Source organism: Lampetra planeri, chromosome 12 (assembly GCF_965212315.1).
Source record: "Lampetra planeri chromosome 12, kcLamPlan1.2.h2, whole genome shotgun sequence".
Taxonomy (NCBI): Eukaryota; Metazoa; Chordata; class Hyperoartia; order Petromyzontiformes; family Petromyzontidae; genus Lampetra; species Lampetra planeri.
The window spans coordinates 11105933-11133759 of record NC_136118.1 but is presented as its reverse complement, the minus strand read 5'-3'; the positions used below and the strand labels follow the sequence as shown (position 1 = coordinate 11133759).

The 27827-nt window shown below is 42.9% G+C and overlaps 1 protein-coding gene across 2 annotated transcripts; it reads left to right on the top strand.

Annotated features, from left to right (window-relative positions):
- Window positions 1-156: 156 nt before the first annotated feature.
- LOC144721692 (pleckstrin homology domain-containing family A member 1-like) lies at window positions 157-26945 on the top strand. 2 transcript variants are annotated; one of them, XM_078599539.1, is made up of 12 exons: window positions 157-368; window positions 6757-6899; window positions 9877-9933; window positions 10198-10243; window positions 11205-11302; window positions 14765-14914; window positions 16215-16325; window positions 17814-17882; window positions 19764-19828; window positions 22243-22306; window positions 23297-23377; window positions 24402-26945. In XM_078599539.1, the coding sequence occupies exons 2-12, from the start codon at window positions 6759-6761 to the stop codon at window positions 24666-24668; spliced, it is 1149 nt and encodes a 382-aa protein (XP_078455665.1). In that variant the 5' UTR covers window positions 157-368; window positions 6757-6758; the 3' UTR covers window positions 24669-26945. The 2 variants fall into 2 exon arrangements, with proteins under 2 accessions (XP_078455665.1, XP_078455666.1); XM_078599540.1 differs by lacking the exon at window positions 157-368 and adding an exon at window positions 11552-11614 and having other exon boundaries at window positions 6761-6899; window positions 10173-10243.
- The last annotated feature ends 882 nt before the right edge of the window (window positions 26946-27827 follow it).

Here is a 27827-nt window from a genome sequence, read left to right as displayed (position 1 = left end):
CACACAGAACACGTGGTGGTGTAGCGAGGAGACGACACACAGAGCACGTGGTGGTGGTGGAGCTTGGTTGTAGCTGTCGCCGCTGACCACACACCCCGCGTGGGCGGCTACTCCGGCCGCAGAAGCGGGAGACGCGGAAGCGGCGGGTGGCCCCGGGGGAGGGAGGGGAGAGGCTCGTGTGGCTCCCTCCTCCTACTCGATAAAGCGGAAGGGAGAGAGAGCGAGAGGAGACAGTACGCACACAACACGGCGCCAGACGAGGCACAAGCCGCCTGGGTCCTCACAGCAGAAGCAACAACAGCAGCAGCAGAAGCAACAACAACAGCAGCAGCAGAAGCAACAACGACAGCAGCAGCAGAGACGTGCCAGTGAGTGACCCACCCACACAACATCATCGCAACTCCTTCCCCAACCCCCCCCCCCCAAAGGTGAGGGAAGCACCGGGTGATTGGGGGGAGAGGTCACCGTGGGTAGGGGGAGGGGGTGAGAGGTCACCGTGGGGGGGGGGGGCAGGGAGAGGTCACCGTGGGGGGGGGGAGAGGTCACCGTGGGGGGGGGGGGAGGTCACCGTGGGGGGGGGTAGGGGAGGTCACCGTGGGGGGCAGGGAGAGGTCACCGTGTGTGGGGGTGGGGGGCAGGGAGAGGTCACCGTAGGGGGGGGGGAGGTCACCGTGGGGGGGGGTAGGAGAGGTCACCGTGTGTGGGGGGGGGGTCACCGTCGGGAAAGTTCGCGCGTTGCTGTTTATCGCACGAGCTGGTCCATATGTCTTGTGACCTCCCCCCCCCCATTTAATTCCCCAAAACTACATTTTATTGTATACCAATGATGTTAAAACAGAAATGAATAAGCAAAGTGGGGGGTGGGGAATGTCGGAGTCAATTAATTACGGGTCACAAGACATCTAGACCACCTTGTACAATAAACACGGACGTGCAGCTGCTCATGTTAATAAGAGTGAATGAACACGACAGCCTGTGAGATTGAACGCTTGTCTTATCGTGAGACCCGAGTTTATTCCTCACAGTTCTAGTAACAGGTAGCAAGCAGCAATTTTCCCACTCTCTATCAACTGCGGATAATCAGACCGGGAGAGGCCGAGTACGGTGTGTGTTTAGGTATACTGTACCTGCATTCTGGGTATTACTTGGGGAATACTGTCAACATTTGTGTAACCCAGGCTCAATCTTGCAAATGAGACTCATCCTGGTCTCTTGACTGCTCACCTGGTTAAACAGACTAAACTGGAACGTGCGCTTTAAACGCACGGGCTTAACTGCGCTGATTTCATCAGTCAGCTATGAGCCGAGTACTTCCCGCTTGCCAGTAACTCAGTGCTGTCACAGTGCAGGACATTTGATGCAGTCCACCATTACAAACAACCCAAACTATCTTACGTTGAGCCTTTTGATGAGAAGTGACAGCATATTTTACTTGATGACACTGCGTGTTGTTTCTTACAACGAGATTGTATTTATTCATATTTGGTTTGTTTTCGGTAAGCCTATGGGGAGGATACCTTTCTTAAAACCAGAAAATCTCGACCTAACCCAAAAGAAACAAATTATATAATTATCAATCATGCTGGTCGTGAAAGCCTCCGCATACAATTAAGAGTGTACAATATATTAGCCAATTTATATGGTCCCAGGTTCTTATGACTTTTCATGCCACTGAAATTTAGAGTGAAAACTTATTTTTGTTACTTCTGCAATACATCTCAAATTTATATTTATAGAATGGAATAAGGAAGTTCTCAACTTTATCAGTTCACACGTGCATATGTACAGTGCATAGAATAACACAATTCAGATTCGTAAAAGTCACCTTTTTCATGGAATAAAAAATTGTTACGGAATAAAATGAGTTCACAAAGTTTATTACCAAGACTGGCTCACAACTACAACTTTAGACCTTTTTGTAAGTTGTTTAGGACAGCATATGTTCAGCAACTTACGATGTTAGCTATGTGGGTTAGATCCCGACCCTGCCGCCTGTATATTTGGAGTTTACATGTTCTCCCCGTGGTCGCGTGGAATTTTCTGCGAGTCCTCCGGTTTTTCCCTTCACATTTAGAAACAGGTGTTAGAGTATATGGCTTATAATAATTTCCACATGATAAGCCACTTCGTTGAGTTATCATTTGCGGCGAGGTTGTTTTTGAAAAAGAGAAGTATAGCTCAGTGGGCCTTACCTGGTAAAATAAAACATAACTAGCTTTTTTGCCCATCCAAGGACGGGTGTATATTGCAGTTAGTGTAATAGCGCCGGCTGGTGGACAGCAGTGGCAACTGTGGTGGACAGACAGCGCACACGCCGGTGAGGGTGTGCACGGTGTGTGGACAGAGGGGAGGAACTAGAGCAAGGGTCACGGAGGACCCCGTCTGGAGGCCCCTGGAACCTGCTAGCGGGTTCGAGAAGGGAGGCGCGGTCAGGGCGGAGCCAGGCTGCGCTGGGAGCATAAAAGCAGCCGAGAGCGGGAGCTCGAGGCTGCCGGTTCTGGGAATGGACTCGTCTCATCGTTGCTGTTGTCTCGTCGCCGTCGTCGCTAAACGTCTCCGCTAGATATTGCGCTGCAAAGGAGAGTAGTTGGCTATCTCAGGCAGCGTCGTCAGTGTTAGGCGGCTCGTGTTGCGTACAGGCCCTAGGCTGAGCTACTGTGGAGAGGGTGTGGACGAGACCGTGAAAGTTGTTAATAAAGAAAGTGCCTCCTAGAAACTCTGTCTCTGAATCGTTGACACTACACTAGTACAGCACACATCGGTGCGTTGGCAAAGCCACAACATTTACAATCTGATTCATATTCTTTGGGTCTTTCGGTAAAGCCACATCGATAGAAAAATAATAAAATGCAAAAAATATCACGACGTTTCTATCGCAACACAAGCAATCGTCATCAGGTGAAAACATATATAGCGGGAGAGCTGCTGAAGCAGGATGTTATATAGGTTTGAGATGGGTGTAGCCCAAGGGTAAGTGGGCGGGGCTAGAGATGGAATTTGCGTGTAAATGTAAGATCGGAGAGCTGATATACCTCCACGACGACAAAGCTGTGGAGGTGGCCATTGTATTGTGAGAGATTAGCATGTCAATATAAGAGAACCATTACAATCTGAGTACGACGTTTTGCCAGTAATTACAACTGACTTCATCAGGCGACATCCAGATTTGTGGATGAATCCTCCTGTTTAGTTCCTTAAATAGAGGGATAGATATGATGACATCACCTGTGAGCTCTTCTTGCACGAAGTTGGGGGGGGGGGGTTAATGAATTCATATAAATGGTACAAATTTATATGGTAATCATCATACATTATGCATGTGCATTCTGCAAGCCCATTGTTCATGTATCTCCAGTCGATTATGTGCACTAAAATATCCGTCCCTGTTATTGTTCAACGGTAGCAGGTAACGACACATTTATATATTTACGCGATTTAACCCCAAAAAAAAACCTGTATTATGGATGATATTGGTCGCGAAAGCCTACGCATCACCAATTCGATCTCCCGGCCACAACAATGGGCAAGTTTTGTATCCCCAGCCACTCTGTTCACCCGGCAGCATAAATGGGTGGACCACAGTCGATCGACACACAGGCCGTGCGTGTTGGTGGAGGTATGGATACTCCCAGCCCTTTCCAAGACGTTTGGCCGGCATGGAAATACTTATTCCAGCAATGTATGTATGTTGAACTTCTTTCACACCGCACGTAGCCCACCACGCTAATCGCAGGTGCGGAGGAAGGATAACAATCTAAAGAACTTAGCAATCTATATATAAAAGTGCATAGCTCCAGTGGCTTCCTAATAGAAAGCAAAGGTGTGAGAAATCATTTACAAGGCTGTACCTTTACCTTTTACATACAGTAGCCCTCTAGAACTATATAATGTACAGTGGCAAAGTAATGTGGAATAACTTTGTTGGTTCCATGACCCAACATCAGTGGAACATCTGGTTTTCTACCCCCTCAACATATTTCCCTATATGGGTGAAATGAAGCAGTGAAATTATTTCATTCTTGGCGTATGAGATTAAAAGTTCAACGTACTCTATTTCCCTTTTCGAAATAAAGATCCGACGCAATTTTGTACATTGAAAATACAGTTACATTTCAATGTCTACATAGTATTTATAAACGTATACATAGTATTTTGATATAGTAACACAAGTAATATTGTTGGTGAGATATCAAATGCCAAGAAATGTGTTGGTCACCCAGAACCCCTATTGCAGGACATCTGCAAGCACGACTGTAACATCAACGTCAATGAGTGAGAAGCTCTGGCGAGAGAAAGGGGAAACTGGCGCAACAAACTCTAGATAGGTACACACACGGGACTACGACGTGAAACGCTTTCAGCAGCGATGATGACACTCTTATCTACGGCCCCCCTTATCCGTGGGGGACAGTCACGTCCGTGAAAACTCTCTGTCATCACCAGCCCTCTTCTTCCAATTGTCAGCCATCACCCGCTGGTTTTTTTCCCCCGAGAGGTTACTTTGGATCGGCTTACAATTTCCTGCATCTCCAGTTCTCACGGTTGGCTACGTACGCGGTGCGAAATAAGTTCAACATACATACTGTACATACAATTACACGTGCAATATTTTGCGGTAAGAGGAGTTGCACGGAAATGTGTTTCCATTACTCGTGGGTTAGGACGGGGATGAACGCACACCTGCTATGCTTCAAATGACAAAGACCCCTGTTGCAATATCAATGCCTGAGCATTACCATAGCGAATGCAACACTTTTAAAATGATGCGCGCATTTTAATATAAGTATGGTCGTGTGGAAAATTTATTGATTTACCTGTCGGTTGTCCATAGGTATTGCACAGCTCTTTTTCTTGCCACGCACTCTGGGCAAATACGCCATACAAAATCTAATTATCATATTTTTTTTGAGCGGCAAGTTACTCCATTTATTCGCAATTATTTTCCATTTTTTTAGATGGATGAGTGGAATAAGTTTGTGCATAACCCTGCGGATAATAAGATCTGTGATATTGGGCTCCCACATGATAAAATGTGCATCGATTACATTTGATTGGATACCCCTATAGTCCCCGTAGTACAGACCCAAGAGCTGGTCCGAAGGGCAGCTGGAAGGTGATTTATACATTATACAGTGCTATATAGAGCGTGGTGTTTCCTGCATTGCTGCAAATGTAAACACGAGCCCTTGTGATCCCATCGCACAGGACGGCTATTTGCTCCACAAGGGTGAATACTCCTTTTAGGGATGAATTGTGGACTTAAAACTTAGGATTTTTGAATTTTCAAAGACGATTTTGGATCGTTTTCAAAATTTTTTTTATCATTTCCATTATATTCACCCAAAAACACTTTTGGGTGGAAAAAAATTGAGAAGTGACATCCATATGAGTGCTGCCATTTCTGGTTTCAGATCATTCCGAAACAAAAACTATTCTCATATTGACTGAAATTTTGTATCTAGGTCTTATTTTCGGATGAATCCAATTGTTTGTTTTAAATAAAAAGCTGCTTTCGTGGAATTACATTGGCAGAAGAGCCGGGCTATCCAATTTCAGTATTTAAGTAATACACTACTCTGCTGGTTACATTTTTTTTAATTCCTCAACAAATCGGATAACGCGGAAATAGCTGGGAAAAAAGCCTCTGCTCTGTTTCCGCGTGTGACACTGGATGGAAGGTGATGAGCGGGAGCCGGGTAATGGCTTCGCTATCACCAGCCAAGCAAGTCACCCTGGGCGGCAGCTTGTTGGTGGCTTTGGGAGGCAGAATGTGAGGGCAGCCAGTAATTAGCCACAAAATAATAGTCGACTAAACATCAATGTCAATTGACTTAACTCCACTAATTGCCCCAGCTCTAGTTAGCAGTGGTGTTAAATCTGGTGTTACATTATTACAGCACAGTGTTCTCATTGGCCTTTCCAAATACAGCCCTGGATTAAAATGCAGTGCGGCATGATGATATTTTTGGAAAGGAGCGTTGCCCAAAATGTGTGTTTATTATATGCGGTAGAGTACGGTGTTTCTCGACATGGCAGTGTTTGTGACGGCGGTGGTTGGCGTATAGCATTAATACGGTTAGTTAATCGGTAACAATGCACGCTATGTTTGGGAATTCACACATTGCCCTTGGGTGTTTGCAAACGGTGAAAAACTTTAGCAAGTTGACACTCGCATGTTGCATGCAATGTTGGTTCAATAACCACACCGCATCAAACTAAATGATCGTGGAAAATGTTATTTTAAACGTATCATTGCAAAGTGCATTTCTTTTTTACAATAGCGCAACATTATTTGCCGACTAAAAACAATTTTCAATAAAGCGTAGAGCCTCTACATTTTGATTGGCACGTCCATTATGTCAACACTTCCCAGCAGGAGCAATAAGCCTCAGCGCCGTAGTCCAGAAACGTGTTCGCCATCCATTTAAGAACACCCACAGGACAAACTATCACAATAAGACAGAGCTGGACATTATTATTGTGGATTCTCTGTATGAGACGTTGAGGGATGTTGAAAAATTAAAGTGCACTTGGCGTGCACCTCCAATGTGTGCGTGTGCCAGGAATGTGTCCTGTTCGTGTTCTACGAAAAATATTTGTAATAATATACTGTACATCATGATGAAAACATGGTAATGGAATAAGTGACTTTGATCAATCCTTCGTAAATGCTACCTTAATTTAACAAGTGAGACCATCGGTGGTTTTATTTTGTTTCAGACAATTAACCCGTGACTTCTGATGTTTTCCCGACAGACATGCCGTACCGCGATCGCGAGGGGAACGTGTGTGGGTTTTTGGACCTTGAAGAGACCGAGGGCAGCAGTAGGTTCTTGCGGCGATTTTTCCAGTTGGACGTTACCACCAACACACTGAGATGGTACATGGACAACCCACAGGTGGGCAGTTCTACTAATTCAGCAACCTCGTGGTTCAAGATTAAAAAAAAAAGATCCTCATAATGCACAAAGAAGTGTAATTTTGAAAGCAATGATCTTTTCATCTCTACGGAAATAAAGCTAATGGTTTGACACATTAAACCGAATGCAGGATCGCTATCCCAGTTTGGCTGCAAGTGTTCATTTGAGTACCGCCAATGTCGTGGTACCGTATATGGTTTTGTATGAACATTTCTCCCTTGTTGTAATGGATGGCACAGCATTTATAGAGTTGCCGCTCCACCGGTCTGGAATGCTCTGCCAGGCTGACCTTCGATCCATTCGGTGTCACGAAACGTCCAAGAAACATTTACGAAAAACATTGTTACGTGTGGGACAGGCTACGCGAAACAATGCCCCTTCACAGTCGAGCATCGCCACAGGCCGCCTCGGTCTCGTGACATCGTCTCTGAAACATGGCGCTGGACAAATACATGTGCTCATTATTATCAAGGGAGGCGCACAGATGATTATTTATGTCTGAATTACAATCCCAAATGGTTGGCGTACTCTGCCCAAATGAAATAAAAAGCACTTTATGATTAGACTCATGATTGGTCACATCTTTGAAGTGTCTGAAATGCACGTCCAAAAACCTTGAAACTACCAAGGTCTGACACGCAGACTGCATACTGTACTATTTCCTCCACAATAGCATGCAAAACAGCATATGTGCATATTCAAAATAAGTACATTATTTATTATTTCACATCTCTTCAGCATTGTGCATGATCCGGAAGGCAGACATTTACGTACGTCTGTTTATAGGTCCCACATGGCTCAGAAATAAATCGTTTCCTGGGCAGCTAGCCAACACACTGCAAGTTTATATTTAGACTTCATATACATACACATTATTAACCGAAATGATAAATACTGTCATACAAACTTACATTTGTATACATCCTCTTCCATGGCCATGTTCACCTATGCTTTGAGACTTACCAGTCAGTTTGAAAGTGGTTCGAGTAGCCACACTTTAAAATGAAAAAAACATATATTCCATCCATTCTCAATCTGCCAATTGATGAAGGCCTCCCCATGTCATGTCCGCCATGATTTTAAAATTTATATATTTTTTTTTACCATACTTCATGCTGGTCAGTACGGGTTGGCAATAGTGTGGGAGGGCAGGACAAGTTCTAATATTACTCGCCGCTGGGTGAAAAAAACACTCAGTCTTTCTGAAATTTGGTTTCCTGAAATGAATTGCCCCCTCCAAAATTTTATCTGGGTGCACCGCTGATGTCATTCTGTGTTTACAATTCATGGTCCCTTGAGGTTATCCGCGGGTGGCTGCTTAGCCTCGTCATCAGCACCCTCACTGCTGTCGGTTTCAGGCAGCGGGTAGATTCCCACAGCAACATGGTAAAGTTCACGGGAAATTAACAGAGGACATTGTCCATTATTTTTGATGGGTGTTGGAGACTGTGACATTAGTCGCAAGTGCAAGTCAAATAAATAAACAGACTGGTCACTGTTATATATGATTCCCAGTCGATGCTCACCTGGTTAAATAACATGCATAAGCAAAAATAATGTATTGTCATGACTTTCATGAGGGCATATAATAGCAGAGCATGTGCGAGAGTGTGTCCCCTACTGTGTGAAGGAGGAGCGGTGTCGTGTAGCGGTTAGCACGCTGCACTACGAACGTGGCGATTTCCTCTCATGGCCAACATCAGTGACGATTTTCTGAACCGGTCCTGGGCCTCCCCTAGATCGATTCAGCCTCAAATGAGTACCTGGTGTGGTGTGTAAATATCTACCACTGGGGAGACAAAGGCGGCTGGGCGTGGTGCTGGCCACCCACCCCCTTGTGTGCCGTTCTGGCCTTCATAGGTGCTCGCTAACAGCACAGTCTGTTAAGGCTATACGGGGGATCTTTGTTGTAAAGCATTAAATAGCGCACATGACAATTTTTTTCTGGAGAAGTCATGCAAAAAAACTATCTCATCTGTGAGCAATCCTCTCCTTCAGAGCACATTTGCTGTTCCAGATTTCCAAGTGTAATGTTCATCTCATGGCAAGACACCACAAGTCCATTGGGGCAAAAAGACCAACCATTAAAGATGACGTGTCCTGTATCGCTCAGATGCAGTACACGTTCTACATAATTTATTATTCTCTCTGCACTGTATCAAATCGGCTTTCTTAATGGCCAAGGTCAGTAATGGTCAGTCATTATACACCGGCACATTAAGGGCATTATTAATGCATGTGTCTTCAAGCCACCCAAGCTGAGATTGACACGAGCACTAGAACAATTTTGCAATCATGACATGAGAGACTGCTGGTGATGCAACCACATATTGAGCCATTTTCACTTTGGTATCGTAATTTTGGTGTCGATTATAAATTGATGCTTGCAGTGCTTATATTTTTCCGATTTTCTCACCCATCAGTTTTGTTCAAGATAATGCATTGTAATTTTTTTTTAAATCTATGACCAAATCACCCTAGCTGCACCAAATCTAGTCAGATCTCAGAAAGTATAAGCGTGGGTGTGCCGCGCTAGTGCTGGCATGGGTGACCACCAGGACTTGTCAGTTGTTGTGAGGTGAGGTGCTCAGGAGATTCCGATGTTGCAGAGTAACCCCTCGTATCTGTGGGCCCTCTCTCGGGTACTCTGGTTTTACTTCTACATGCCAAACATCACATTGTGAATGGCATTGGCCAAACATCCCATTGCAGGACCATCCTGAAAGAGGCGTGATGCTCAGTGAGGCTTTCCTTCCTTTTTCTACTGAATATTAACATTATTCGTGGAAGTTCAAAAGGGAAGCACAAATATTGAAATGTATAGAAGAAGATGAGTTTGCACTTGAACTCTGCCATTGTCTCACTGTTTAATTATACTGTATGTGTAAACGTGGATTCGTTTGATCTGTGTGTAAAAATCCGTGTAAATGTGTATTTGTGTGTTTATTTACTGCAGAATCTTCCAGATGGCACTGGTCCACTGGGGAACCTTAGCCTCCCTTATATCTCTATGGTGAGAATACCACTACATAATAGTAATAACTTAAACATGTTTTCAGTAAACTGCATTTTGGTAACCTTATGTCCATATTTTCGTGCGTGTGTAAGTTATATTGCAAATGTTACCTGCTTTGTGAATGATCCTGCTTCAGTATTTAAAGGGTCGTTTGTTAAATGTGAACTCAATACACATTCACTGTACTCGTTTGAACAGAGCGGTATTCGTGCATCACTGATGGCAACATGCGACAGTGTGCTAACGATCTCACGGGTACAGGTTTCAGATGCTTGCAAACTCAGGCCAAAGGTGGAGAACTGTTTCGGTAAGTGTTATAAAGTGGAAGTACATATCCTCGGAAATTATAGTTTAACACGAACACTAGAATGTACTGTCATTCACACCACACAGCTGAACTTACGTGCAACGGGTTTTTAGTCTCAGTTCAGTGGACTCCTGGACTTGTAATCCTCCCAGTAGTTTCTGCACTAACATGTTAAATATCGCAGCTAGATAAGTATTCTGGATATGAGAGATTTTCTAAGGGAACGCAATTAAAGGTTAAGGTGCAGCCCTGAAATTGCTTGCTCACGCCACTGCGTCCATTCGTGGGAGATCTAGAGAACCCCTCTAAATGGTAATTGGCCTACTCTTTCACACTGGTCGGGCCCCTTGTAAGAGGTGGGAGTACTGACATCCATCCTGCCGAACAATAACCTGTTGTACCCATTTATAGTGCTCAATGAACTCGGTGCACCACCAGAAAAAAAACACAAAAAAAACTATCGGTCATATAATCACTTTTTGATGAAGCCTTCTTAGGACTCATGTTTACAAAATTAAAACGATGGAAATGTGCAACGCTGTGTTTATGATTTTGGTTTATTAGACCTGTTTCATATTTGCCACTCTTGTAATGACCTAGGCCAGGAGGTCGGCAATCAAAATAACAGGAAGAGACATTTTTTTTTATTCGGTAAAAAAAACTCAAAAGCCGCAATGCACTGTGTGGTGAATACGAGATGGTGGTGGTCCTTAATAAATAACGGTTACAAAACAGCCCTTGAAGAGCCACCGCATGCGGCACCAGAGTCACTGGTTTGCATACCCCTTACGAAGACAAAATATTGAAACTAGACCAAGGTTTTAAGTGTGGCTGACTGCCCACCCGCACTATAAAACCACAGTTTACTCTAAAGGTAAATATACCAGCTGGTGAGTAATATGATGAATTTGTGCTGGCAAGTGCATACCATGACCATTGTGCAACTGATTCTGTTTGCCAGTGATAACCGCCATCAAGAGGAAGTTCTTTGTGCAGGCAAACGATGACCGAGACCTGGAGGAGTGGGTCTCTGAGCTAAACAACCTTTGCAAGATCACGGTGAACATATTTGCTATTTTATATTTAAACATCTTGTTCTTTAGTGACACTTAAAAATGTGCAAACATGTTTTTTTTAAAGTTGAACAGCTGGTCTTCTTTGCTGAGGTAGTAGATCTCAGAGGCTTGTTTGGATAAAACTTGCACCAAAAAAATGTGCTCTTTCCATAAGGAACACTTTGTCTCTCGTCGAGACAAATTTACCACTGTTCTAAAATAATACATCAAACGGGGTGAATTGGTGTTACAGTGGTTTGCGCTCTGCGTTGTGAACCCAGCGACCCAAGATTCCCGGCCACAGCTGACCTCAGCGGTGAGTGATATCACAACTGATGCTGCCCTTCTCCTCACCAGCAATCCTCATTGACAAGCCTGGTGAAGTATGGTCTTAAACTTCCATGATCAACGTGGCATAGGGAGGCCTTCATCCAATGGTGGATTGAGAATGGCTGGAATTTATTATTATGACTACTACTGTAATTGCGTGGCCTATTTCAATTTGCTTCCCGAGCAGAGGTGCGGGAAATGTATTGCTTAAAAAAAAACTCCTCCACGGAAACTGTATTTGCGTTCCCGAAACAGGAGCCACAATGTGCATGTGTACGCGCACAGCCCTCTTATCAATCCATTGCTGGATGAGGGGCTCCCCAAACGCTGTGCGGGTCATGGGGGTTATTTGAACATGCTTCGCCATGCTGGCCAGTGCGGGTTGGTGGAGGAGGAGCTCATACACGTGGAAGCACAGAAGCACAGTACAACATTGGATTCGTCTGCACTGCCCTCTGCTGCCCACCACGTAGCACCATGATATCTGTGATGGGTACTGCAATTTAATACAGAATATGCTTTTATGTTTATTCTGTAATAATCATCCAACTGACCACTAAAATGTAGCGTAATTTAAGATATTTTATGTATTAGCCAGTATTATACTGTGTAATATATTTAAGATGACGACATTATTTGGCTATTGAAAGCTCAATCAGGCCACGCTATATGACTAATATGAGAAAACACTGCTTCGTGTTTGGGCCACTGATATCTTTATAATGTTGGACATGGGGCACCCCACTGGGCATTAACAAAGCAAGGAAGGAAGACATCAAGCTAGAATGAGGTGCAGATGAAAGGACCGTTTCAATGCGCACTTGTAACTCATAACTTTGTATGGGGAGAGGAATCGTAAAATACGAGTTGTTGTCACGTGTTACAGTGCATAAGACTGTCTACAGTGTTCTGTTTAAGTGTTTGATCTCTTCTAAACCTCACTGTTTTCTAATATGAGAAAAGTAAAAAAAACATTGTGCAGTGATGATGATGCTAGAGTGATGCCTGTGATGACAACGGCCGTTTGAATGAATAGTGGAAGCTTGAGTCATTTTGTGTACAGGGAAAAGTAGGACTTCATTGGCATTCTCGTTGTTTTTTCTCATTGGGTACAGCAATTCTCTTGGGTGCAGTGGAACATATAGCCTAGACAAAAATTGTTGTGGGAAATTCCATAATCACATTACGCATTATGGGCGGCTGATTTGGCTATTACATGGCTAACAGTAGTCCACTGTTAAAAAGTGTCATGGGATTTTTAAGTTTCTCAAGTGAATAGCACAGCTGGCTTCATAGCTCCCTGCTAAAGACTGCAGTATTATCATTTAGCCACGCATAGCAACAACGGGCATTACATTGGAAATATTTTAAATTCAGACAAAAATTCTACGGAATGTATGCTACTTTCTTGCGGCTCTTTTGAAATAAACTCCTCGGTTCTGTATTGACATAGCATGTTGTTTTGCACGTATGAATGTTGAACTTATTTTGCACTCTACATAGCACACCGTGCCGATCGGAAGTGCGGGGGGAGGCCAACAAACTAAACACAAAAAGTATTTCTGAAAAAATTAGTTTTAAATCTAGATTTAAGTAAGTTGTAAAAGTAGGATAACCTGTGAAGAATGAGGTGTAGCTAGTTTGTATGATGTAACATGAGACAACTATTTAAAGAATGAACTCTGAACCTAGGTTTAAAAATGAGGCTTTGCGGGACAACATGGTACCACCGCAGCGTAGACGCTAGGCCATTGGCCCTCCAATCCAAAGGGATGAAGTTTGAATTCTGCTGGAGGAAAATGATGTTCAACATGCATGGACGGTCTTCGTAGAAACATCCCAATGCATGATCTTCCTGAAAAAGAGTCTGGAAATCAAGTGAGGCTTTTCCCGGGTAAATAATTAGCACATTTGGCATCAGTGGGAGCAACAGTGGGAGCTGTCACACTGCCAGTGCCTCTGTAGCCAATGATGAAACGGTCTCCACAAGTCTGGCGACCAAACTGTTGGGGCGATTTTGGAGTTCACTTGGCTACTCTGCAGCAGCTGCAAGATCCAGCAGAGTGTAGAGTGTTATCAAGCTGTGGCGGCATCAGTAGCTTTGGGGTCATGATGACATCTTGATCTCGAGTGAAGTCAACTGATTTGCAGAATGCGTGAAGCGACGTGCAGTGTCGGCATGGAAGAGTAGGCCTTGCAGATCTCCCGCTGAAAAGAGGCTGCGGCGGGGTTCGTGAACTGTATTTTTTGGTGGGCCACAACGTGAAATTAGCACGTGCTGGCGAGCCACTCGACATCATAAGTGACGTGTAGATGTGTTTATAATGGAGCATTGTGCAGCGACGTCATATCACCTGTAAAATAGACGGCTCATCCACACCCCTTGTCTGCAGGTCTCGTCCTTCTCTTGTTTATCTCACTTTCATCGCGGTAATTTTATTTCTCTTGTTTTGCTACCACATGCAGATGTGGTGACCGATACATGACAAAGTGTGCTTCTGTGCACTTCGTGATCGTAACATCGTGGCCTCAGACCGTCTCAGCCAGACTAGCTTCAGCAGCAGGCTGTAACACCTTGATATCTTCCTCACGGCTTCACACCACCCCTGAGGAAAGTAGTCCAAATAAGCAAGTTTCAGACAGAATGTTCTTCTGTAGCGTCCGGAAGCACGCTTTGTCACCTCTTTTGACTCACCAACCCGTGTATCGTAATGTCTGAGCCGAGCCGTGTCGCTCAGCGGGCAATAACTCGGCGGGCCACTCCCAAAAGCCTTTTGTGGTCCGCGGGTCGCTCGTTGAAGAATCCAGCACAGTTGTGCGGCTGGCTACGTATCTTGCTATTTCCAGGAGTATTGTACTCTATTTGATGACGCTGTCCTGGGTATTCTGCAAGCCTTCCTGGAACATTAAACTCCCGTGTTTTTTTTCTTCTTATTTCGGTTGTGCAGTAATGCACCACTCAAAGACAATGCATGTATATGTAGTCCGCCCCTCTTCCGATATTGTGAGGTATTATTGTGCACACGATATGTCCCGATTTTCTTTTGGACCTCAGAGGTGGCAACGCTGATGACAGTATGCACAGTGCCGATCTTCACCAGACGTGGGAATAGCTTGTTACCCTTGTGCCCTGTAGGTGCCTCGACAATGCTCGTCCCAGCTGGACAGCACCGCGGGCCGCCTGGAGGAAAAGGGTGGCCTCCATCCGCACCACGGAGCCAAGAAAGCCGGGCCCTACAAGACCGAGGTGATTGGAGGTGTGGTCATCAAATCACAGCTCAGCCAGGTACTGCTGTCACACAGGGCATGGTTGCAACATTTAATATCTCAAGTGTACAGTCATTCGTTCAGAGTATCGTTTTGCCATGAAGCACTGTTTGCGTTGCCTCATGTTTTCATTGCATTGTTGCATAAGCTGTCACACCCTTTTAAACTTTTAAGATTCAATTCAGTACTGATGTTACGTCAGAAGTCTCGTCCATCGGCAATCTTCCTCTCTCGGGATGTGTCCTGGCCAAGCCGACTTCTCTTAAAAGTCTATTTGATGTTTCGAATTTACATTTGCTCTCTGATCCATTCATTCCCTTTTCTGGTTCTCGGTGGAATTTCCAGCCGAGCTACTTTGCCCACTTTTCAGGTTTTTAGTAAAAAAAAAACATTCTTTGTTCTTGTCCATGACTATGATTCATGTATCGGAGCAGGTAATATGCGCTCATCTGAAACCTCTTCTTGCTTTAGGTAGAATGATAAGTTGCTTTTCATGAGCCAATTTAATTTAACAAAAAGTGCTCCAAGCTGCTCTGTGTAAATTTCCTCATTTAGATCCAACTTCAGTAATGTCCCGAAGATGCACAAACGTCCCTTGTTGGCTATCCAGTTGTATCCCTACAACAATTATTTTCTTTTTATTCAACCTTCACGTCGTGCATGACTTTACCATCGCTCATTTATCTTTGGTCCAACCATGTAGCCTGTTAAAAATTTGAATCTCCTCCAAGGTCTCACAATTTTACAAGCTCACACAAACCAAGGCGCCTAATACATATAAATGGAAATGATCGTCTGCGCCTTAGATTGTGTAACTCGTGTAAGAAATACGAAGCAGGAGTAGGCTTTTCACAGTCACATTTAAAGTTGTTCATCAAAAATTGTATGCGAAAAATAAAGGCATACACATGAGTGGGGAAAAATGTGTTCATATCTCAAACCTCAGTAGCTTATTGCAGCACTCTACTGTATATTTATAAACTGCTGTAAATGCATAAATGACATCTTGAGAATATTACCAACATATTGTATAACTTCCTGTCCAGACAAAGGTACAAGGTTCTACTTTAAAACATGACCATGAATGAAAAATTGGCACAGAAACAGAGAGCATGCAACGATTTTCGCAATCAGTCTTACTCGAAGCGGTCTTCTTACACTCCACACACACGCAAACACACGTGCGCATGTACTCTAAATACAAACACATGTAAAAGTATCTATGAAACACGAATGGAAAAAAAACCGTACAGAAAACAGGCCAGCTGTTTCTCTGTTGATGAGTCGAGGTGTTTTTCATTGCACTTGTGTGTTTGTAGGAGGATGAGTCACAGGAATCCACAGACCGCGGTCACGGAAGGAGGAACCGTAACTCAGCCTCCTCCCTCCCGGCCATAAAGTCGGGATATTGTGTCAAGCTAGGAGCAGTGGTATTAAGCAACACACACACACACCTGCTAATGCCGTACAAAAAAAACAATTCTGTTTCAAGGCCAAAGCTTGTTTTTTTGTTTGCACACCAGTTAACCGGTGTATCTTACCGTTGCAACAACAATACACGAGAAACACAGTTGTATCTTGGTTCTTTGGGTAAAGTCACGTAGAAGGGAAATAATAAAATAATAAAAATATAAAACAATAAAATTCTGACGACGTTTCGACTGCAACACAAGCAATCATCATCAGGTGTGAAATCCACAGCAAGAAAATAAAAAAAACTGTTGTTTTAAAGCATCTGATTGTAATTCATTTTGGCAAGGGGGATGAAATCGGTCAGGTGCCACGTGTTATTTTTTTTTCAGCTCTCCACTTGCATTGAATGTATTATTTTCGAACGGCTGTGTTGTTGTTGTTGTGCACCGCATGTGTGCTTTATTGACGGCCAAACATAACACGTGCATTGGGTGCGTTTCGACGCATGGAGCGTGCGTGCTGTGAAACTTGTTCTTTCGAATGTATTAGTGCTAGGGAATGTATATTCGAGAATATTTAATGTCATATTTTTAATTGCTGTGTTTAAGACCGTCCTTGTTTTTTTTACAAAAACCGCCCGTGATCCTATGACCATGGATATGTTTGTTATGCAATTTCATCTATGACCAAACCACCAAATAACCATAAATGCACCCAATCCCATCATATCTCAGCAAATAAGCAGGTTCGAGCCTTGATAGTGATTGGATGGGTGACTATGATACATCAAACACATGTTATAGGCCGCACTGCTACGTGGCGGGCGGTGCAGCAAAACACATTGTTGTCATACAATTATATATTCCCGGGTCTGAAACTCTCCACATTCATCGACCTGCACTGAACAGTGTGGCAAAGTGTGGTCAAATAGCCCTCCCATGAACCACACGGCATGTAAATTCCGTCATCCAGCAGTGAATTGACATGTACTAGACCATTCCTGAAAGATTCTGTTGATTTTTCTTAGGTTTTTTCGGTAAAGTCACGTAAATTAATAAAAGTAAAATAAAAATAAAATCACGACGTTTCGGAGGCAACACAAGCTTCCGTCTTCAGGTGGAACAGTCACGGCACAATTGCTGTATAAAGTGATATATGTTCCACCTGAAGACGGAAGCTTGTGTTGCCTCCGAAACGTCGTGATTTTATTTTATTTTTATTTTACTTTTTTATTAATTTAAATTTTTTACCTACGTGACTTTACCGAAAAAACATAAGAATATGAATCCTTGCAGTCACGAAAGCTTCAAATCTAGAATTCTGTTAATTCATTTCAGTGCGTGTTTTTGTTTTGCTTCTAAATTGTCGAGTCACATTTGAAGCGTTGTCTTCAGTCATGAGCACTGGTTAGCATTGGCTATAAACATAGCGAGCACGCAAGGTCAGACACTATTCTTGTGTTACTGCAGTGCTGATTCCCGCCGATTCACTCTTCTCATTCGCAGATGAAGACCTGGAGGAGAAGATTCTTTGTTCTCAGCGAGCATTCGTTGAGTTACTACAAATCTGAGCAGGTGTGTTTTGGCATTCTTGCTCAAAATCAAAGTAAATTCACCCAATCTTGTCAGACCACGGAGGACCAGCAGGGTTGAGTCTGGTTGCTACTCAGATGGGAGACAGCCGGGGCAGTGAGGTGGCCCAGGAGATGGCCGTATGGCAATGCATTGCATGCATCTGTGTGGCGTTTTCAGTGTCGCTCCATCTGCAAGGGTTTCCTCTGGGTATTCCAGTTCCCAAACATACCATTGCAATACTTTTGTGGAAAGGGGGTCTTGAGACCGCTGACATAAAGGGCATTGTTAGTATTATTGCACATCAGGGAATCTACCCACTGAGATGGTAACATATTTTGGAAAGAAATCAAAACTCCAGAGGTTCCATATTTGCCACTTAAGCCGAGCAGTATGGCCTATACAGTGCAGTAAATGCAGTGCAACGTTCTGATTATTTAAATGGAATAAAAAAAAACTGCTATGCGGGTTATTATTCCACGAACGTGACCTTTTACCTCCTTGCAAAATGTGAATGCTGTTACCTGCAGCCAACTTTATGACCTTTATCTCACGTGGAATAAACATAATGGGTCACGTGCAATGCTCACTTTCCTGAGGTGAAACAAAAATAAGTAATATTAATAAAACTTTTTTAAAAACACGCTTTAATGAAATGTACCCTACTAGTAATGGAAGAACTCCACGACTCCAGGAAGTGGCCCCGAAGCTTGCCATAACGTAATTACAGCCAACGTCAGTTGACCGTGGACAATTAGACCCAAGCCGAAACATAACATGTAAAAATGAATGTTAAAAAATGTTTTTTTATTTTTTATGATATAATATAGTGTTGTCATCAGTATGACATAAGTATACCAAGTTTGCAGTCGATACCACATTGGGAAGTGGGTTAAAATTGAGTTACAAGATTTGAGGATACAAAAACAACAACAACAACAGACAGAGCGAGTTAAATAAAAGCGCGTAATAATAACAATCAAGTTTTATGAGCTACTTCAGTTTGATATTTTGACACTTAGAAAGTACACTATGTATCACCAAGACAAATTAACTTTAACCATATGTGAACGATTTTGATACAAACCTGCAGGTGTTTTTGCTGTACGCTCTTCCTCATTAAGGCCACATGCTTAAGGTCATGTGGTTTGTGGGATGATTTTTATTCTGCATTTGGGAGTTCTCTGTAGAATATTTAATAATAGTTTTAGGGATAGTACTAAATAATGATTGGAAATTAATGTATTTTAAAAAAGTACGTATGCATTGTGCAAACGTATAGTTGAGAAGCAATGCATTGAGTTTGATTCCATTATAATGCTTAGATGTTTTATGTAAAAATGTTTAGATTTTTTTTTCTTAAAGCATATTAGAAAATATGGGTATGGACATTTCTGAAAGCTATATTATGTTTCGATTTAAAGCTTTCGTGACTGCAGGGATTCATCCTCTTGGTTCTTTCGGTAAAGTCTTTCCGACAGCCCTGTTCTTCACCTGAGGACAGCTGCTTGCGTTGTGGCCGAAACGTCGTGAGAATTATATTTTATTATGTTTTATTTTTATTGTTTTATTATTTCCCTTCTACGTGACTTTATCGAAAGAACCAAGAAGATGAGCTACATTATGCTTACATTTCAGGACGTTTTTAAAACGTGAAATACTTTCCAGTGCATTACAACACAACTATATATATAAAAAACACGTGATTATGAATAACATGATTTAATGACGCATAAATACGAGTTGCATCACTTGTTTTAGACCACGTAGTTTATCGCAGCTCAGGATACTGAAGAAGTACTCTGATAATAGAATAACTCATTTGTTGTTTTTGTAAAACCAGCGGCGCGCGATCACATTTCATTTTATCTGTTCTACTTTTAGGATAAGGAACCCCTGAGGTTGATTCATCTGAAGGATGTGAAGAATGTAAAGCAGTGTGAGCTTGGGTGAGTATCACAAAAGCATTGAAAACATTTCAAATGGCACAGGAACTACTTGTACCGATCTTTTTAAAAAGAATGCTAATAATGTTGTGCATTTGCTATTCGCGCCGCATCGTGAGTACAAGATCATCATGACGGCGCTATGTTTCACGTAAATCGGTTGCGGTGCTTTCAAGGTAGGAGGTGATGTTGCGGTGTGCAGTCCTCAATTGAGTTATTTGCAGGTAATTTTGTTCAATATTTACAATTTTGGACCGTGACGCTTTTCGAAAGCCGTCGGGCGACCTTTAACGTCCACTGGTAAAGCAGACGGCACCATACTTTATGGCCAATTCATACTGCAGTGATAACCAGGGCGGCCTGCTGGATGATTTGAGCTCCGTAACGAGCACTGATAATTTTATCGGCATTATTGTCACGGAGAAATGCTATTGGATGATATCGAATGCCCAACAGATGTTACATGGAGCAGTCCTCAGAGCAATTAAAGCAAACCGATTTTGAAGGGAGTGGGTAAATTTAGATTTTTGCAATGCAATTGAATATGTTAAAGTGCCACAATCCGTTTTAAGTTTAAAATGTTATTGTTTTTCATAAACAGGCACATGTAGCACAAGGCAGCTTTAAACAAAAATAGCCTCAGTTATGGTCGTCTGTACAACATTATTGTGCAAGAGCATGCATAGCATTTATGCTGACATTATTTATATAGCAGATGTTACTGGTATTTGTAAAAAAAACACTTTTACACGTTTCCTGATTTGAAAAGCAAGGACGTACGTGCCCAATTAACAGACGCCTCCTTACTGCCAATTGTTGATTTAAATCGTGTGTATGTTGCCTGTACACCACTGGAACCTCATTTGCCAGTAAAAAATATGATAATTGTTTTTTTACCCTTCTATCTGGCAACAAAGCTGACACCTTTTTTTAGTGCGCCTTTTGGCGTCATCTGGTCCAACCCATGTCAGACTAGGCTCTAAGGAAAGCTGTCTCGGGTGTGGACCAATCAACTTCAAGGACAGTGCATATATTATCAGAGTTATGTTTTTTGTTTGCATTATGGCTGCAGGTATTGTGGTCTATGCAAACATGACTCCTTGTAAAAAAGGTGTCAGTTTTGTTGCCAGATAGAAGGGTAAAAAACGAATTATCATATGTTGCCTGTGTTTGCTATTCCATTCAGCAGCGGAAGCAATCTAACATATAAATTCACGTGATATGATGAATTGTGAAAGCTATTGCATAAGGTTAGAATGTACACTGAGCACGGTTGCGAAATAAGTTCAGCAGACGTGCCTACACTTAATGTACGCCAAAACAAAATAATAATGGAAAAAATAAGGAACTTACATTCATGGTGGTGTAGCAGCACAAGCCAAAACAAGACAGCCACCCGGCAATCACGTGGGACGTTTCTCCCACTCACTCTCAGCATCGTCAACAAGTTGCTTTAGTTTGGCCATGTGGAGTTTACGCACTCAAGTGCGAGTTTATACGCCATTTGGAATTTACATGCCGAATCGTAAAAAAAACTTACACGTTGCCCAGTGCGACAGAGGCAGCATGCATGGTTCTTAAATCCACTTGTTGCCGAGGTTCTTGCCTTCGTTGTTTCCTTCGACGTATTCGTAGCGGGAGTCGCGTTGTTATCCGCGGTGCGCCCTGTCGTGTGCTCGGCACGTCTCGCTTGCGCTAGTGTTTCCCCGCGCCAGCAGTGTACGGCGCCATCACCTAGCACATTCTGCCCATTTGTTTTTTTGCGAGAGCCTAAAATGCTAAATGTGTTAATTGTGATTTTGTAAAAAAAAAATTTATTATCGTTGGTGAATGGAAATTTTTTGATGTCACTACTAGACTCCAGGAGCTTCCATTTAGTATAAACCCTATATTATTAGCTATAATATGTGAACAAAGAAAATGGATTTGTAGTTGTATACGATCACTGACTGAATGTATACACCCACATTCAGCATCAACTCTGTCTCGTGATGTTTTTGTGAACTCGTCTTTCTTCAGAGTTTGTGCCGTGGGTGCCCCAAGAAATATGGATTTGTTTTTTTCTTCTTCTTCTAGCAAAGAGGGTTCAATTGATAGTGAATAAGCTTCTATTATATGTTGAGAAGTAAATAAACCATTGATAAGTAATATATATGCCGTATACTGTGTAACATGTTAGAGCTGTTTCCCTGAAATATCACTCTATTATATATTTTTTTCTGCGATCAGGCGAGGTAGTCAACATCTCGCCACCGCGGCGCCCCAATGTGTTACTTGAGAGTATCAAACAAAGTGTGTTTCATACTTTCAAGTTAGAAACAATTGAAATGTCCTATCTAGCTGTGTGGCACCAGCAGGAGTATTGTGCAGACACACAGCAAAATCTGCAATGACTGCACCTGCCTGTGTCTCAACAGAGAGCAGATGATGCGGGACAATCTATTTCAAGTCGTCACTTCATCCAGGACCTTCTATGTGCAGGTGAGAGGCGGCAGCTCTAAACTAATAAACATTTTTTGTTTATTGTACCTGGTCAGGCCCACTAAGCTGCATAGCTCTTTTTCAGAAGTGACCTGGCCATAATTGATAGCCCAATGAAGTTGGCTTATGTTGACATTTGTAGGAGCAAACGCATGTTGATTTTTAAATGTGGAAGGCAAAACCGGAGGACCTGGAGAAAAATCCACGTGACCACGGGGAAAATATGCAAACTCCAAATATACAGGCGTCAAGGTCGAGATCGAACCCACGGCCTGCTGTATACCAGGCGAGGGAGTTAACATCTCAGCACTGCTGCGCCCATCATCAGCACTGTGGCTCTGGTTGTGAAATACTGACTGGGGGAAAGGGTTTTGCTGGAGAAGCCTCGGAAAATTAAAGGTGCAGCCCTGCACTGACTTGCTTACGGCACTGCTGGCGGAAGGGCCTCCACTACAGGGGGTTGTGAGGAGTCCCTCTCGTGGATATTTTGACCACCTCTTCCCCACTTCTAGACAAAAAAATCGCGTCCTATATTAGTTTCTACAGCGAGATGGAGAGATATGTTGCAATTGATTTAAAAAATTAACTATGTTCACATTGTGGTAAATGGTAGTGCTTCTAGTGGCTGCAGCGTGACATGAACCCATTACATACAGTACAAATAGAAACCAACATTGCACACAATTCGATGCTTGCATTGTGAGCTTAAGAATTTACATTGATAAATGAATAATGTTCCAGCCCAAGTACACAGCATGGACACTGCCAAATGTATGGGTTCTTGAGGCTTCTGTAAATAAGTCGTAAAGGAGTCCACGTGTCAGAATATCCTGCATGTCTAATCTCACCACACGGAGTGGCTTACCTTGGGCTTTACCGTACCACTGGCAGAACACCGGACGCAGAAGCTACGGCTTTATTAACATCCCATGTTGCACAGACCTGGAGAGACTGCGATGTGTCAGTGATGTGTCCTCTCTCACTCCGCAGGCCGATAGCCCCAACGACATGTGGGACTGGATTCAGGCGATCAGGAGGGCTTGTGGTATCACTGGTCGCCTCACGTCCACGGTACAGATGCACACAATATTTGCCATCGCAGCAGCATCATAACGGTCCCCCTCCACATTCAAATATGACCCTCTCGATAAATGCTTCGCTTGTGAATGTAGTGCAGCAGTTGACATAATGGGTAATTTCTTAAATCTCGCCCCGCCTCTGTCAACCTCGCTGTATATATGGGTAGACCACAGTCAATCGGCGAGTGTGGAAACGTGGGCTAAAATACCCACTCTAAAGGCTCTTTGGAGCTCTCTCCATGCCTCAGGGCATGCTTCTACCCCCGTATGAAACACGCTGTGCCCTCTGATTATGCACAACCCTGCCAAGCCACGCCCATGCCCCCCCCCCAGTTGCCAGAACATGCTTCCTGGACAGAAGCTCCCTCCTTCACTCTTCTGTCCGGATATTGAACTGCCTCCCTAATAAACACACCGTCTGCGAGATCACTGATTCTGGTCTTCAGGCCTTCAAATTCCAAGCGCACATGGTACATCTAACTTAACCACACGCCGTGTGGGAGTGAGTCTTTGAGCTGCAGTGAACCAATGTTGATGCCGATTGGATGTATTCATCATGTCTGATATGGCCGCTGTTCACAATTGCACCCAATAAATAAGTATAACCCGTAAAAACAAAGTTTTTCACTATAAATCCTTTATATGCGTGGCGGCTAGAGTCTTCTCGTCCTCTGGCTTGAGATGGCTGCCACCTATGGGTCAGATGATTGCATTGCACCATTAAGCAATTGGTAATTAAATATATTATTTTTGTCCTAAAAAGTGCAACATTTTTTTCCACGAACATTAATTGTCACGCACAACGAGTCTGTGTGGAAAATGTCAGCTCGATTGGATCACGGGAAGTGGGTTAAAACACGACTGAAAGATTTGCACGGTCGTAAGCAAGCAAGCAAGCGAACTTAATATAAAGGATTTAAAAAAGGCCCTTCTGCCAGCACCAGCAGTGGCGCCAGCGTTCTAAATTGGATGACTGCACCTTCACCGATGTTGACCTTCACCGTTTGGTCTCGCAGGAATCGGACCCTGGCGTGCATCCCACGAGCTGGGCAGACCCGGCCGCCACGACGAACGAGCACGCCGCCACGCGCTCGCTCGCCCCGGCCGGCATGCCACCGCGCAGCGTGTCGCTGGGCTCGGAGCACAGCGAGGCGTCACAGGGGGGCGCAGAGAGCGAGCAGCAGTCGAGCCAGGCTGCCGAGTCGGGCTCAAGCCCGGGTTCAAACCCCACATACAGGTTTAACTGGGACCTCTTGGATAGCCTCAGAGCTAGCGTCGTTTAAGTTTACGATTGAAGTTACGATAAGTTGTACACGTTGCTCCGCATCTAGGTCTGCCTTACGAAAGAGGAAGATTGAAGTAAATTAGCGTTCGGTATTATGACATTATTACTTAAGTGGCATGGTGAATGCAAATGAGATTTTTGATTTGCTATAGAGTACCCAATGCATGTTTTACAAAGTCTCGTGCTTAATGCCGCTATGAAAACCATTATAAGTCATAATTAAATTGCATAAATGTGATTTTTTTTAATATGGGACCCATAATCCACAGAAAATTCAAATCAGTTTTGCGTGTTGATTTTTATGCTTATGTTTGTTTTCGCATGCATTCTAACATGTTGTTGCTAATGTTTATTACGTCACGAATTGAAATTATTTACATCTTCATAAATGTATGCATATTTCATCAAGTAGTGTTGCATATACCAAATACTTTTAACGCATTTAATAGGTAATTTAACAGCATAACTTGTGCTCTTAGACACTGTACTCATTAACTAAACGCCTATGCAATTTTGTTGTATGTTGATTTCATTTTACTTTTACACCCTATCAAGATTGTGCAAGTTATTTAGTGGGGTTTCTGTGATCAAATCACAAATTCTGCCATTATCAACGGAATTTGAAATATGTTGTAAAACATGTCACACTGTAAATGTGCAAATCGAGTGACGTTTTAAATTTTCAAAGATGAAAAATAATCACCTACTCATAACAACAATGACTTCACCTTGTGATGTGCCGAAGAGAGAGAATTACCCTATGGCGTGAGGAACCACAGACAAGTGGGGAAGGCAGCCAGGTGACAATTTTCTCCCCAAAGTTCTGCAGTCCTCTATATATTAAGGTGTTATCAGCCAATTGATACGCGCTTATACACGCGGGAGGAGACTGGAGCACCTGCAGAAAACCCAGGCATGTGAGGGAGTAACACTCGATCCCAAACGGAACGGGCAGAAATGAGTTGTCACCTCCTCCTGGCAAGCCAGGATATGGCATCAACTCGACGCTCATGGAAGAGTAGTTTCACAACATTTGTGTGATCCACCAGCCCTCTCCTTCACAGTGCTGAAAGGAGAGGGTTGGTTGAGCACACAATAAACATTTTCTTAACAAGTGCAGGTAAAGTAAATACCTCTTAAATGGTGTAAAATACGTACGTTCACCAGTGAAAAATAGTTTGTGCTTATCTAACATTAAATATATATAATCACCGAAACCCCCACCAATAGGGAATGGTTCTAATTCAGTGTTTCTCAACCCCCACACCCCTGGTGACAACGCGTTCACGTATCTCTCTAAATACCACTTGTGCAATTATTCATACTATCGGAACTTAAAAAGTTTTGTTTTATAGCTGTAAAGTTTTTTTTTTGGGGGGGGGGGGGCATTTAGAATAATCAGAATTTGTATTTTTACTGTAGGAATCCGATGGGCTATAAAGTTCATTTTCACATGTCCAGTACGGTAGTTTAAGCAAGGTAATTTTTTTTATTCAATAACAAGTGAAATATTCATTCACGTCCGAAACAAAAGGTATAAACATCGTCAGTATTTCCGGATCAACCTACACGTGAACCTTATGGCGGTACCCCGGGGAACCACTGGACCTCGGCTCTCGCATGATGTCCGTGATGCAGTCATCTTTAGTCTGTTGATGGTCGGCGATGCGGCAATCGACTCATCTCGACGAGCTGTACACGATGCACTATTAAAAGCTGAATTTTGAGATTTTTTTAATGCGAATGTTCGGCGTTCCGACATCGCGGAGTGGCACTGATTTCGGAATGATTGGTACCCCATTCGCAGAGTTGAGTAACACCCCTGGAAAAAATAGTGTCCCAGAAATAAAAATTTTAATTGCCTCGGCCAGTTTGTATTATTTGGTACCCCGGGGTATCCGCCATCAGGATCATTTTGCATCACAGCTCCGCGGACCACTCTCTGAGAAGCACAGCACTAATATAATATGCACTAACATACTGCAGCGTTTGGCTTGCATCGTAGCAGTGTGCCGCTTCGCATTGAATGCCTTTCTCTCATTCCCGAAAACTTTCATCCACGAGTTCCGCTTATTTTGTAAATCTTACATTTTTTTAAGTTAAAACTGAATAGTGCCGGTAATGGTCACACATACCAATTGCGAGTGTTAAATGGCCACTTTAATATTGGCTTTATAGTTTGTTAAGTACGTATTTAATTTGAAGCACAATGTTGGTATTTGAACAATTTGTGTTTAGGTACAATTTTTGTTTATAATAAAGTTCTGTTTTGATATCTAGGAATAACTGGTGCCTGTTTTTTGTAGCTATCCTCTAAAAGAGACATCCAGTTATGAATGCAGAGCGGTAAAACATTGTTTTGCAATTGTATTATCGCCACGTGGAATTGTGAACACAAGGTGGCGCTGTCTTGCAACAATTGGAGAAAATCCTTGTCCAACATTTTCGAAGGAATATTTTGGTTTGTGTTCAGGAATCAACAACAAGCCATCCCAGCCCCTATGAATCTTCACCGCACAAAAGTCTAAAGGTTCCATTTCTGTCACTTAAATCCGGTAGTCTGGCCTACGTTGCATTTACTGTGCACCTTTTGGACTTTTGAACGACAAGTCAACTTTATTACCTCTAGCCTCCTCTATTCACGTAGCAGAGTCGACCAGGAACAGGGCTGACGTATATATAAACAGAGTTTAGCCTTTAATTCCCACGTGGGAAACAATAGGAGACCGTGTTGTGCTTTCAGGTAAGGGCTTCATGGGATTTACAAAGAGTAATTGTATGCTTCAAGAAACGTTTAACTTTGCTTATTCACTTCATGTCACGCGGTTGACACTTATTAAGTCCCTTATGTACCTCAAGATAAGTTAGCTTTCAAATTTTTTTTTATTATTTAGCCACGAACCTGCAGCCTCCGCAGGCTTTACCACACTATTGATATTGCCGATGAGACGGGTTTTCACATCTCACACAAAACCACAATACCAGTTTACTAAAGGTTACGTGGCATTACAACCATAGATTGGTTGTCATTAATGATAATAGAGTCATAAGAATATGAAACACGTAATAGCTCTAACCTGAAACATATCTGCCAAAGATGTTATTGAGGACCAGAATAACTTATGCTGGCTTAGTATCATAAAACGTTAATATTTTA